Source organism: Aquila chrysaetos, chromosome 19 (genome assembly GCF_900496995.4).
Source record: "Aquila chrysaetos chrysaetos chromosome 19, bAquChr1.4, whole genome shotgun sequence".
NCBI lineage: Eukaryota > Metazoa > Chordata > Aves > Accipitriformes > Accipitridae > Aquila > Aquila chrysaetos.
This window is the reverse complement of record NC_044022.1, coordinates 7,166,887-7,182,198: the sequence shown is the minus strand read 5'-3', so window position 1 is coordinate 7,182,198 and position 15,312 is coordinate 7,166,887. Positions and strand designations below refer to the sequence as shown.

General features: G+C 39.8%; 1 protein-coding gene across 5 annotated transcripts in view; it reads left to right on the top strand.

Moving 5' to 3' along the window:
* The window catches only part of SGCG (sarcoglycan gamma), a 152,784-nt gene that overhangs the window by 135,073 nt on the left and 2,399 nt on the right, over positions 1–15,312 (top strand). For all 5 annotated transcript variants that reach the window (XM_030042231.2, XM_030042229.2, XM_030042230.2 and 2 more), the window contains one exon: positions 14,689–14,812. In XM_030042231.2, the coding sequence (XP_029898091.1) occupies positions 14,689–14,812 (124 nt within the window). The remainder of the gene's footprint in view (positions 1–14,688; positions 14,813–15,312) is intronic.

Sequence of the window (15,312 nt, the reverse complement as noted above, 5' to 3'; positions counted from 1 at the left end):
TGAACTGGGTACTTGACAACGTCAGACCGCTCGGTGAGATTGCTAAAGTGAACTTGTCATCAGTGATTACAGCATATTCCACCAGAGCGCAAGCTACCGTGAAAACTTCATTAATGATTGTCGCAGTTAGAGACACCTTGCAGATGACCACCTGGAACTCTATTTGTAAGACTATGATTGTGCTGTCACTGGTCTAAGACGTAATGTTGAGCTGGGTAGAGCATCCCTTACATTATCTTTCACCTACATACCTGTCTGCACGTATATCAAGGGTCCTGGGGGGGAGGCATGAAACGGGAGTCACCCACCATAAAAGCGTGCATGCGGCAAACACTGGAGGAAGAAAGGGAAGCGTTTCCTGAAAACAGTAATTCTTCCAACTATCACTGCTCGCACCATCACTACTTGCGCTATTTCCCTTCTCCCTCCGCCTGGGTGTGCAGTTGTGATACTTCAGTTGTGAGGAATCTGATGAGAGTGTGGCACATTCAGCCCCTGTACTAATGAATCGCAAGAGGGAAGGGTATGACCTGCTTGTCAGCAAAGCCATCTTCACTTGAGTGTTTCTTTTTAGGCAGAGCAAGTGGACACTGTGAACAGCATGTGCTGAAGAATTCCAGTTCCTTGAAATCTTTCTACGCTTCTGCATATTAAAGAAACATTTGCTTGATATATATATATATAAAAGAAAGGCATAGCAAATTTCAACCTGGAAGATAATTTTATGAAAATACTCATAATGAAAATGCTAACCAGGTTTTTTACAAGTGATGCAAATAGTGTTGTTATATGAGAGTAAAATCTTATAATACAATAAGTTATCTTATAATATCATTAAAGTCATTTGAAAAAGATAGCCATGCTGGAAACATCTGTGATGTGCCAGATTCAATCACATTCAGTGGGGCCTTGGCCGTTTTTAATTACCTGGAGAGTCAGCACATCATAAAATTGAGGTCATCAGAGAGACCTCTTCTGAATTAGCTCTGCTTACCACTCTCTATCACAACTGTCAGTCTTGAGAGAAGCTTCTATTTTAATCATATCTCAGTTCTGATCTTTAGTCTTCATTCCTTCAGCAACTCTGCATTGAGTGACAGTGGACAAACGGGCAAAAACACCTTAATATTTAAGATGGATGGAGAACTAGTAAACAAATAACTACACTATAATAATCCCATCTGCTATGTTTTTGAATAGGTTATAAATGTTGTTTTAAATTGCCTTTATAGGCTTTTCAAAGTACCATTAAAACTGGGCACTGTTTTGTTCTCTTTTTGAGAACATGCAAGTGCATTTGAACATTTCTTTTTATATTGCTTACATAAAATAAGTTCTGTTAACCAAAACATTGGGAACTGGAAACATCTGTTATTCAGATCTGGCTTTGTAATTGTGCTTGTGCACAGAGATCACCCCTAAGCCATAAGCAGTGTTAGTGCCTGCTGTGTTTATGCTGAACAATTCCTGTGAATCCAGAATCTCATAATTGAGCTTTACTGGAATCATCTGTTGTCACTCATTTCAGATTTAGAACATAAATTTGGAACAAATTTGGAACACAGACTATTTCAAGAAATAAAACTATGATGGGAAATTTTTTATTTAAATTAAAGGAAAGGAAAACATGCTGAAGAACATACCAGCTGACATCTTCAAGAGCAGCAAATAGTCCCAACATTTAAGAATGCCACCCAAGAGGAATGGAGTGCCTCAGGGATCTGCCCTTTATCCTTGATAATTTTTAGCATAAGACAAGATAAGCTAAAAAAAAACCCAATAGATTTATTTATTTAAAAATCAACCACACTTCCTATGCATATGGAGTAGGGTTAAAAAACAAAAACAAACCAAAAACCCTCATCTGTATTTGCCTAACGCTTTGACTGGTCCTAAATGATTTCTTCATTGTTTGTGCATGTGATTCGGCCGATAATTCAGCACATGCTTCTGGTTACCCCTCAGCTCTTACATATTCAGGCTTCATTCATACAACAGAGTCCAAACCTGGAGGACCTGTGTGTGCCCAGAATAAGCAGATGCATCTCAGATGCTCATCCAGATTTAGAATTCCCCTCTCTCTGCAAGCAGAAACACTCATTCATTCATTCACTGAAGTGGGAAGGGATCTTCCCACAAACCACCCACACAGACACATTTTCAGAGAGACCAATATACCTGGAGCATGGCCCCAGGGGTTTACAACTGCTGGGCAGATAGTTCAGGTGGAATTGATTCAACTCATTTAGACATTTAGAGTGTAGCTATCTACATTGGATCTCATCACCTCTTGGTGGAAGGCAACAGTTACTGTTAGGGCATGTTACATTTTATCCTAAGAGAGACATCTAAAATAGGTCAGATTAATTATGCCCTAGCAGTGCCTATTTCTCTCTATTCATTTTGCAGGGTGCACAGGGGATCACCTATACTCCTTGCTATAGGCAACTACTTTCTTCTTTTTTTTTTTTTTTTTTTTTTTTTTTAGAGGAATTGCACACTTATCGACTATGCCATATTTGGTTAAGCTCCAAAGAAACGAAAATTCATCGTAAGAAACAAGGCCACGCGCTGTGCTGGGAAATGTTCAAATCCCAGAGTAAAGCTTTTCCACTTGTAACCCTATATTCCATAAATTCATCTAAATTGTTAATCATAGTTTATAGAACCTTATAACTAGGATTAGCAAATGCTGCCAGTTACTGGCTCTTGTTTGATATCAGGCAAGAGGTAGAGTCCTTCCAAGCTAATAATTAGCTTGGAGCCCCTGGCCATGCTAGAACTTTATCTTTTTAGGAAAGTCATGACACCATCATATTTACCTAAAAGAAGTGTCTTTTCTTTCTAAGTTGGTAAAAATCCATAGCTGTCTTATACTTACTAAAGACTTTGAGAATTTCAGAATACAGTCTTAATGTTTTCATTGCTATCAATTTGCTGAATCTCTTCTTTCTTCAAAATCTTCTGCATATGTTCTGCATGAAATTCAGACTTCTTTTTTTATACTAATCTTAATAATTGTGCATCAGCCTCCCATGTTTGTATTTACATGTATATTTATTGTCTTCTACAGTTGTTCCATTGACTCCAGCAATTCTTGCTCCTGTACTGCTCTGTACCACTCCAATGTCTTCCTGTAATTTACTTCTTTCTTAAAGCTTATAAATCTGCAAATTTGTATCAGGGAACAGCACAATCTCTCTTTTCTTTTAATCTTGGATCATCAGATTGCCCATAGCCTGAAGCACAAGAGAGGATGAAAACCTTATATTGTTTGTGCTTTCCTTTCATGGAGTTCTTAACAAAGAAGTCATTGGAGGAACACAATCCAGTTTGGTTTCTTGGGTCCTTCAGCTCTGCTGTTGCAATACTTAAAATTTAGGCACCCTGATTCAGTAGTAGAGCAAATAGCAGACTTGACTGCATATCCAAGCTGTTTGAGTTACAAGATTGTAATAAGTCCATGGATAAAATCATTTAAATATAGGATTAAGCATGGATAAATGGAAAAATTTATCTATGGAAAACTTAATTTATCCATAGAATCTGATTAATTATGATTTTATTTCTATCCAGTGATTGTCTAATGTAAAACACAGTGTGTTACAGAATCCATTGCTGCAGCAGCTCAAGATTCTATAAGGTCATTATAAGATTGTTTTAGCTTTAGAAAATGCATTCCCTATAGGTAAGCTATGCTTAGTTGAGCCTAGTGAGTATTCATGATCTGACTTCTTGGTTTCTCCATTCCACCACCAAGTGGCTCTTCATTAAATATTGACTCCACTGGTATCAATGGGATTTTATCATTTCACTGTGGCTCCCCTTCATTCCAGCCAAGCACAATAAGCCCAGCTGTCTCATGTATGACAGCTCCTTCCCAAGAGCTGGCAGAAAGGGAAATATGAAAGTGGTTCACTGGTCTTTTTTTCCCCTCCAGAGTAATGGTCGAGTAATGAAGTGCTCCTCATCCTTACTAACACAGACATCTGGGAGGGGAATCTAAGAAACTTTGTGCTGTCCAGAAAATCTAGCTATAAAAGTAACATTGGCTTTTTAAAAGATATTTCCTTGATCATACAGAATCCATTACAGATTTGAGAGTTTATTTTTAAGCTCAGTAACCATGCATTATTAACGCTTTACACCTTGTTGATATCAAACAAAAATAATTGACTTAATCTTATTTTTATTTTCCAAAAGGAATTATTTTTTTAAAAGAAAGAATCCTGCAGCAAAATTATACATGCCATACAAAAGTCCTGTACTGCTATTAGTAGCCTTCTTGTAACAATTGCTAGTGCTTCACACATTAGGACTGTCAGTATATTTATGTATGTAAATGTCAGGAACATTATTGTCCCAAGAAAGAAGGCTACCAGAAAAGCAGAGCCTACTACATCCTTGCGTAATTATTTCAGAGTAGCTCTGCTGTTATTGAAGTATTTGGGACGTTTTTGGTGCATTACGATGTGCATTTGTGTCTATTTTTCAGAGGTCAGAGATGTTACAAACTGCCAGCAAAGCCCAGCACATTTTGAGACTTTCCCAAGTGATTGGAGACAAAATGATAGACCTTCCAAAATGACATTTTCATTAATGCGTTTAAACAATAAGCAGAAGAAAGTCAAGAAAAAAGTGACTTTTAAGACCAAATGACAACAAATTGCTCCATTATTTTTTAGTCTCTAAACTGCAACATAGTGCCACTGAAGATTTAAAAAAAAAAAAAAGCTTCAAAATTACTAGAAAAATGAGGTGCTTTATGTACAGCTGCTTCATTCCAGCCAAATCATTTTTCTTTAATGCAGTTCCTAAGTATGTATACTTGCCTCTGAACAGACACCCTCATAGTCTGTTTCTCTGAATTCAGTTATACCCTATTTATTTTCTTGTGATATTATCAGACAACTTTTCTGTATTTTCACAAGATGCTGGTGATCATCTTTTTCTATTACTGGCACAAAAACTTTTTTTTTGGAGAGGTATTAGCCTTGGCGTACTTAAGTTGAAAGTACAGTTCAAATACTAAGCTGTATCTTGTGCTACTATAAGTTTTCCTGTAAATTTGTCTGCAGTGAAATAGCCAGATGCACTTGGAAGAAACTGCAAAAAAGTTTTCATTTTAAAAAATTGTTATTTAATTTTGATTCATTAAAAACATAGTGGTTTGCATATTACATTTTGTTGTGACATAAATAATAGATTAACTTTGGATTCACTGTAAGGGAGCTGTAGACATTGATATTAGTCTTACTGAAACAGAATATGTGTCCTAATGAAGGCAACTCCCAGGAGCAATGACCCTTGGAAAATGGCTTCTTTGAACTAAGCTACAAAAATTGGGATGATGTAATATAACCATTGACCAACTAATGGACTTGACGGGGGAAATGGATGCTGTATATCAGTCAAATTTTTTTCATTATAGTTAATTTAGTCTAACTCAGTGAAGCTCAGACTTAGAGTAGCAAAGTGAATGGAACAAATATGGAAGACAGCATCATCCAGGTAGGAAGCAATTATTCCGCCTTTAACTGAAGAAATTCAATATGTGTGATGCAAAATGGGGCATTTTAGAAAGAAAAATCAGTCAGCATTTGAAAGATTTACAGTAGTTATGTCAAATCAGAATTTTATGCCAAGGCTTGACTAAGTAACTGCTGTTTCCATTACTGTGCAGAAACTGATCAGGGAAGAAGATTTAATGAGTCATTAGTATTTTGTATTTTTTGTCATTCAGTAAGAGCTATTAGAGTTTACTGTTGAATACTAATACTTCCATGTCCTTAAGATATACTCAGTTGTTGGAACATGCTGTGAAACTCATCTTTCCTGTTTGCAAGAAAATGTAATTTTAGGAGCTATTCCAAAGAAAATAATTTTACAAAACAAAACAGAAATGAGGCATATACCGAGTCTGAGATCTCAGTCCTGTTGTTTTATCCTCCTTTGCCTTTGGACCTGCTGGCAAACAACCAAAAGCCACAAGGCAGAACACCAAGATCCATAGCTTTGGGTAATCATATTCTTCTTGCTGCATCCTGATCACCCTCCCCACTTGCCTGACCTCAAAACAGCAAGCTGCTGGGAGATAAGTGAATATGGGTGGGAATTGGCAGTCAGCATTAGTGTGTTCGCTATCCACCTCTACAACTCCAGCTTAGTTTTGCTCAGCTCATGTCAACAGGAATCCAGCTTCCGCATAAAGAGAGAATGTGGTTTGGAATTCTGTATATTGGATCATAAATAAATGCTGACAATCTTTTTCCTGTGTAACTAGTGCATGCTCTGTCTATGGTTTACTCTCTTACAATGTCTAGCTGCATTGCCAGTGAATTAGACTGCTTTCAGACTAATCAAAAAGCCAATATACTCCTATTGGCTTTTAAAGGTTAACATGAATTCAAAAAGCAGGGCTGAAAGCAGACACCTACAGAGAACCAAGGCCAATTAAGCCCACAAAATCCTCTAGGTTGCTTTTTTGACTTTCAAAACATTAGTTCCTTGACAGGTTAAAGATTCTCCTTTTCTCCCTTTTTTCCTCACTTTTTTTTTCCTTCATTTCTTACCTGTTCTATTCTTCCTCTGCTCCACGACCTCTAGTCACTGCTTAATTCAATTTCTGTTCACCTTTCACCTTTCCAAAGTCAGACTTGAACTCAAAGGCAGGCATTCATGGCAAGACTCCTTTCTACATGCCAGAGGCATATGAGGGTTTCTTCCTTATTTAACAATGTGAAAAAGCGGTTTTGTTTATGTGCCAACAGCATCTGATGCTCTATGCCCTATTTTCACAGCCTGTCCGCTATGCAACCTCAGTGCTTCTGCATCTTTATAGACTTTAATAAGACCTGTAGCCATTGCTCTAGCTCTTCTTGTTTCTCTCAAGAAAAGAAACCTGAACATACATAAGTTTATGGGACCTGATGAGATGCATGCCAGAGTGCTGAAGGAATTGGCTGATGGAGTTGCCAAGCCACTCTTCATGATATTTGAAAAGCATGGCAGTCAGGTGAGGTCCCCGGTGACTGGAAAAGGGGAAACATTGCACCCGTTTTTAAAAAGGGTAGAAAGGGCAACCCTGGGAACCACCAACCTGTCAGCCTCACCTCTGGTGCCTGGCAAGATCATAGCATAGATAGCTTCTAGGTGGATCTATTCCAAGGCACGTGGAGGACAGGGAGGTGATTCAAGACAGCCTGCATGGCTTCACTAAGGGCAAGTCACGCCTGATCAACTTGGTGGCCTTCTATGATGGAGTGACTACATCAGTAGACAAGGGAAGAGCTATGCATGTTGTCACTCTGGACTTCTGTAAGGCCTTTGACAGGGTCCCCCACAACATCCTTCTCTCTAAATTGGAGAGATACGGATTTGATCGGTGGACTGTTCGGTGGATGAGGAATTGGTTGGATGGTCGCATCCAGAGGGTAGTGGTCAATGGCTCAATATCCAGATGGAGATCAGTGACAAGTGGTGTCCCTCAGGGGTCCATGTTGGGACCAGTGCTGTTTAGTATCTTCATCAGTGACATAGACAGTGGGATCGAGTGCACCCTCAGCAAGTTTGCAGATGACACCAAGCTGAGTGGTGCGGCTGACATGCCTGAGGGACAGGATGCCATCCAGAGGGACCTGGACAAGCTTGAGAAGTGGGCCCATGTGAACCTCATTAGGTTCAACAAGGCCAAGTGCAAGGTACTGCACATGGGTCAGGGCAACCCCCGGTATCAATACTGGCTGGGGGATGAAGGGGTTGAGAGCAGCCCTACTGAGAAGGACTTGGTGGATGAAAAGCTGGACATGACCCAGCAGTGTGTGCTCACAGCCCAGAAAGCCAACCGTATCCTGGGCTGCATCAAAAGCAGTGTGGCCAGCAGGTCAAGGGAGGTGATTCTCCTCCTCTACTCTGCTCTGGTGAGACCCCCCCTGCAGTACTGCATCCAGCTCTGGGGTCCTCAGTACAAGACAGACATGGGCCTGTTGGAGCAGGTCCAGAGGAGGGCCCTGAAAATGATCAGAGGGATGGAACACCTCTCCTGTGAGGAAAGGCTGAGAGAGTTGGGGTTGTTCAGCCTGGAGAAGAGAAGGCTCCAGGGAGACCTTATTGCAGCCTTTCAGTACTTAAAGGGGGCTTATAAGGAAGATGGGGACAAACTTTTTAGCAGGGCCTGTTGTGATAGAACAAGGAGTAATGGTTTTAAACTGAAAGAGGGTAGATTTAGACTAGACATAAGGGAGAAATCTGTTTAGGATGAGAGTGGTGAAACACTGGAACAGGTTGCCCAGAGAGGTGGTAGATGCCCCATCCCTGGAAACATTCAAGGTCAGGTTGGACGGGGCTCTGAGCAACCTGATCTAGTTGAAGATGTCCCTGCTCATTGCAGGGGGGTTGGACTAGATGATCTTTAAAGGTCCCTTCCCACCCAAACCGTTCTGTGATTCTATGAAAGTAAAGTAGGAATGAAAAGTTATATATTCATAATCTCAGAAAAAGATGAGCTTAGCCTTGGAAGTACACATGCACAGGCAGAGTTGCGCAGTGCTTTCACAGGAATGCAGGCTTGCAGGATCAGATCTTCAGTGCCATAACTGGCAACCTTATTGTACTCAATCTAATGGCTTTATTTGGCCTTGGAACAGTTTAGTCAAAGCACTTCACTTTTTTTGAAAATGTTTTCAAACTCTGAGAAGTCACAGAGATTGCTTGCTTACTGAGAGGTGGGTCAAACAGCTCTGTTCTCAGAGAAGAAAAGACATCCTTATGAGGTCATCAGGTTTGATTTTAGCATCTTCACGGAAGTTCAAGGGAAACAACAATATGCAAATACACACCAGTGGAACAAGTACCATTATTCTAGCTCTTCTGAGTTACGTTTTATGTAGCTCCTCTTTTTTCTTCATATTCTTCAGTCTTTTCTCTAATACTGTATATCCCATGCATGCTCCTGTATCAATGCCTAGCAACAAGTGTGAAAGAGCATCTTCAGTCCTACAAAGACTAAATGGCAGAAAGAAAGGGGCGTGGGATCTTTCACCGTCTTCTGCCCCCTCATATGACTTTCTTTGTAAATCAAACCTTAATATATATATATATTTATTTGGGCCTTCTGCATGGATCCTTTTATTTCAATTGTACTAAAGCACTATGAGAGGAGGACTGAGCATACTAGAGAAGTGGAAGTGAGGGATTAGTATATTTTAAGAACTCTCATAAAAATCAATATCAGAAAGCTTTGTGAAAAACTCCTAATGAAAAGGCATTATGAACTAGCCAGCATTTAGGTTCTGCCTGGACCCACCTCAGTTCTTTCAGTGTTTAAAAGGGCTTCACAAAAAAAACACACCATACAGGTGAACACCAGACCAATATCTGATTAATGATCTAAACAAACATACTGCTGTGATATAATCTGATGTAAAGTAAAATTAGTCCAGTATATTTGACATTTTATTTTCTCCTGTGTAAAGGGGCCCTTTTTTTTAATTACAGCTCTGTCAGGGCTAAAATAGATAGGTGTTTCCCTTTTACTGATACAAGAACATATTTAACTCAAATATTGAATACACTATACACCGCCAAATTCTTTACCATACCTTTAACACTTTAGTGCCAGGTTTACATTTCATAAAATCTGCTCTGTATGGTAAAATTGATCAGGCTATTTTAACCAAAAAGCAGGGGAGGGGGGCAGAGGTTAGCTGTATGTATGTATGGGCACACCAGTTGTTGGGTGCACCTCACTTTTAGAGGCAGTGTCCACTTACCTGTCCAGTCCACTTACAGTAACCCTGGTCTTCCTCAGGTAGGTGCTGGGAGGAATGCCTACATGTGGGGAACTTTTATCTGAAGTCATACCGAGGAATTCTGTCCCTATTGAATTCAGGAGAGATGCTGACTCATAAGATGGAAAGGACAAAAAGTGGCCAGAAGGAAGGAATAAACTATTACCCAAATTCACAGGAGCAAGCTGGTTCCTCTGTCCTGCTCTAAGAGTCAAGCAACCGCACATTGTGGTAGGAAACTTGGGCTCCAGAAGACTGTGGTACTCTTTCTGCAGTACTAAAACCAGCTTTCTAATGCATTGTGGTACTTTGTAAGATCAACAAGGTATCCTTCCGTCTCCTGCCAGAACAGGTTGAAAGAAGAGATCGATATTCCTGCAGCATGCACGGCAGTATCAGCTGCTTGTTTACTACAACTGCAGCAAGCTGTCACTCCCTTCACATCCTCCCTAAACAGCCAGCTGAGCAATTTCTGGTGATCGGGTATCTCCATGAGTTAGCAATGTGCTTATAGGAAAAGGTGGGAATCTCCAAGCCTGTAGGTTGTTGGGATGGTTTCAGATCCAGAGCTTGGATGCTGTCCAGGTTCCCTCAGAAGACATTCACACAGTCCTTCATGAATTATTCTGCACACCTCAGCACCAAATTTCCTTGGTAGCCAGCCAAGACAGTATAGTCAGCTTCTGGAACTATCTTACCAACAAGTAAGAGGACAGCAATAAAAATATTATCCTCCTTGTAATTGGTTGCTTTAGTTGCAATGGACTGCTGGAGGACCAATAACCAGCAGTTGACAGAGCTGTGAAATACTAGCAGGGACCGCCCTTTCCTGCCTTTCAGTAGCTGACATTGTGCAGTTTACCTGTGCTTTGCCAACAAAATTCCAGGTGGCTGCAGGGGTAGTGGTGAAGGAGAACAAGGCAAGACCTACTCTGCAAGGAGGCCTAGCTATGGTTCCCATTGCCTCACATTCCATGGATATGTCTGTGTGAGTGTCTTAATTCAAATTAGGAACGTGCTTTTGAGGGAAATCTCCCAACTGCCTGGGCTCCCCACGTCTTGGTTCTCATTGTGGAACTCCTTGGGGTACATGAACAGGATGACATTTGTATTAAATTAACCTGAAAGCTGTGCTTTCCTGGAGAATGCCTAATGTGCTCCAGCCTTTCTAGGCGTCCAGTCTTCAGGGTCAAGCAACAGCTAGTCCAGAGTACTCCTCAGGACACATATAATGGGAGTGTCATGTCCTTGGCATCAAATGTTGTGCCGTCCCAATCAATTCCTCTTGCACCACACCACTTGCTAATAGACCTCTGGCAGCTACTACCGTGGTACCTAGAAACTACTCGCAAGTACAGAATCCATCTTCCCAAATGGGATACAGGCTGTGACAGATGTCTCATTTAGGACAGCACATTACATAGATTAATTCCTCTTGATGATAAAGATCCTCACTCCATTCTGTTAAATGTAATTTATATGCCTGTAATTTAAAAAAAAAAAAAAAAAAGATAAAGTGACTGGTAACAATATATTCCTTCATCATTCTACTACCTGAATTCAAACAAACACTGTAAAATGACCAAAAACTCTAAGACCATCCATTTCTGTCCTCTCAGTCTTCAAGCTCCCTCCAGCATTTGCAAGCAAACCAAATTCTTGTTTTGCCAAGACTTTTGAGGGATGCACGTCAGTGTTTTGCTTAGCTCAGCCTACTCTCTTCCTCCTTTTATTGCCTGGGGAATAGATATTGAAACTTTCTTATCAGCCACTATCTGCACATCTATCTTCTGACTGACCCAAATCATTTGCAGTGCAGAGCAACTTCATCCCATCATCTGTTTTAAGTAGATCCACTGGTCACTGATTTAAAGAAGAGCTCATTTTGCTTTGTAAGTGTCTATTTAAAACACCACCAGTGTTGATAATTGCAGTGCTCCATTCATATCTTTCTGAGACACCCTGAGTTCATGCAAGTATCTCCATCACTCAGGTCTTCTGCTAGGGCAGTTCTGTGGTCCCCAGACCCTGAAGCATACAGAAGTCCAAACCTGCCCACCAGTGACAAACTAGAAATGCCTCAGGGCCGGGACCACTGAAGAATTTTAGGTGACTTTAAGGTCAACGTCTACGGGGCTGAGGAAGTCATGTGTCTTCAAGACCGAGTGGGGACTGAGAAGCGACGTTCAAAGTCAAGGTTCAACTCTGTCCCATCATTTCTACACTAGGTGTCTGATTCCCTTTTAGTACATCTGGATTTGGGACATTGAACCTTTGAATGCTGTATGAAGAAATACATCATTAGTGTTACAGAATGTTGTCTTTGCTAAAATCTCACACATAATAGTTCCAGAAGGCTTTAGAATGACTGCTTAAGCTTCACTGCAGTTTCCATTGCCAGGAAGCTCCCATGACTTAATTAGGTGAATCCACGCTTAGTTCATCTAGAAATAGGACCTGTATAAACAGCAGAAATTTAGGATTGTGATTAATATAGCAAATGTAATTCTGCCATGTAATTTAAATTATATGTAAGTCATATCACAAATCTGTAAATGCTTCCGAAGTCTGTAGGCTTCTCACCAGCATTAATTTTGGTAGAAAGTAAGAAATATTTCTCCAGTGTTAGATTGCTTTTCAAACTCCAGGTCTGATATGCTCTTCAAAAATCTGTCCCAGTCTGCCTTGTAATATTCAGTAGAGCTTAAAAATAAAAATTTATGCCTACATATAGATTACTTAGGTGAAATACTTTACAAAAAAAGCATGAGCTATTTCAACGTTTATAGCTTTTTGCCAAAACAAACTATGGCAACAGTTATATTCAACTACCTCGACACTAACTTATGAAAATATATTAAGTTTTAAATATTAGAAATACAAACAATGATTAATTTTTCATTATATAATGCATACAAATGTACGTTGAAAAATATTCCCATGAAGCAGACCTCCCATGTAAATCACTCAGGGAAAAACTGATTTCCCATTTCATAAAAGTGTAAATCTAAGGATCTAAAGCAAAAAGTCATATAAAAGTTGTTAAATCACAAACACCGCTTAATAAAGATGACTAACACTATATTAGATGTCTGATGCAGAACAGACTCATACTTGTGCCCTTGTACTCAGCATGATCATGACAGTAGTTCGTGCCATCTCAGAGTTGTGGGATAAGGCATCAAACTATTTTATGGATATGGTCCCAATATGGAACCATGATGCAGTTATCCATAGTTAGGAATTTAAATTATCAATCTGGAGTTTAAACTAATTGAACATGACTAACCCAGGAGATGTCAGGGAGAGGCAGATCATAGAAACATAGAGTCATAGAATGGATTGGGTTGGAAGGGACCTTTGAAGATCAAAGATAGAATCTTCTGCTACCTCTGGCCAGCAGCGATAAGCCAATATTGCCTGAGTTATTTTCACATTTGGAGATAAAAAATGAAGTTTCAGTGTCTGTGCTTGACTGTGCTCAGATATCATGGGTTTAGGTTTTAAGATAGCAGCTAGATTTAGCTTCTTCAGAATTCTAAGATACAACTGAAGTTTCTCACAAGCACAAACTGACTTCTTTTAAATTCTAGTTTTAATGAAGTAACTGCAAAAGAAGGAAGAACTGAAGCAGTCTGAGTAAATTAAACCCATCAGACAGCTACATCAGGACTGTGTGTAAAATAATTTCATTCCTTTAGCATGTGATTGGGAGTCAGCATTTAGACTCGCTACCTGACACACACCTAGTAAAGGACCTGCTGGGGCACAGTCCTCAGCTCATCCAGATCAGCAGCTGTTGAGCACACATAGAGCCAACACAGCATCTGCAGGGACACGTCCGAGTTCTGCATTATGGATGAAGCCCATATTGTTTTATATGTGTCAGGGAACATACAGAATAGAAAAGGTAACACGGATGTAAAGTAAACCGGGACCACTGGTTGATTCATTTTCTCTAGCCTTAATATTCATCTGTTTAATGTTGACTGATAGTGTAAAATTCAGGCTGGTGTCATCAGGAAGGGTGAGCCGATATTCAGGAACAAAACCCAGTAGGTATCAACTCTGATCCTGCGGTGTTTCCAGTGCCTCCAGATGAAGCAGTTCTAGGTAATGGTCAAAAGAAGCAGTATAATCACTAGCTTGTTGCTGAGCTTGGGCTTTTTCTTTACTTCTCATGATTTTTAATTAGTACTTCTATCCCTGCTACTTATCGTGGAAATTATACCAAAATTCTGAAGAAACAAAGCCTTATCTCTTTGGAAACTAAAAATCATTAATCCTGCACAGCTGACCCGATGAGGTGATTACTCAGCTAACACAGTACCTTCCTGCCATCTTGTGGCATTGTAGGGTTTGCAACTTTCTGTTATATTGCATAATCTTTATTTCAAATGAAGTTACTGTTTCTCTAAATTTCAGATGCCATCTAGTTAAACAACACACACACACACACACACACACTCTGAGTGAAATCTTGGTCCAACTAATGGCAGGGTCAAAACTCTTGTTGATTAAAAAACTTTCAGACTGCACTAATTGTGTTAATTTCAGTATCTTATGTCAAAAATGAAAATAAATTCAAACTAAAGAATGTGAAAATGGGTTTCAGTTTTAAAGAATAGATTACCATTATACTGAAATAATCTGAAGTTATCTCTGAAATAATACCTTGTGTTTGTATTACGAATTCATCTATATTTTTCATTTGGGATGCTTTGGTGTTTTTAAATAGCTACCTCCTTTTTCAAGTCTGCCTGAAGAAAAAAGAAGCTGCATCTTTTATATGACTTCAGGCGAGATCCTTCAAGTGCTTGCTCAAAGTTTACTTATTTTTCAAAAACAAAGGAACATATGAGAATGTGCTACTTCTCAGATTTCCTGCTCCTGCTTTTAGGCTGGAATCACCAACTCGATCTTTGAGCATGGATGCACCACGAGGAATTAATATCAAAGCGCAAGCTGGCAATATTGAAGCTCTTTCCCAGATGGATATCAAACTACACAGCAGTGATGGTGTGGTGAGTACAAGCTCTTCTGTTTCCATAACTATGGTTGATCTTGCCATCTGAATATAACTAATAACTTAAAATCTTTTTTCAAGTTCTGTTAATTTAATTCCTCAGATTTTAGGAGACAGGATATTAAAATTAATGGTGCCAATAACAAGACTTTTATTTATGGGTCAGATTAGATAATACTACCAATTGACATAATGTTGTATTAGCTTAGAGAAATGCTTTCTAATAAAACTCCGATAGCGCTCAGCTCCCCCCTAGCACAGTGATCCCCAGGCACCCCAGTGAGGTCCTTGGCCCAGAGGTGGACACTCAGCCCCAGAGCTGCTAAATTAAGGACTGAAGCTCTGCAGACATCGTTAAGAGCTGCCCCATCAGCATCAGCACGCAACATGGAGCAGCCTATTTATCCCTTCTGTGAGGCTGTACAGTGCCAGTTCATCCACAGAGGAACTCCAGGCCAACCAGTGTATCCATCCTTAACCAGCTGGCACACATGCGAG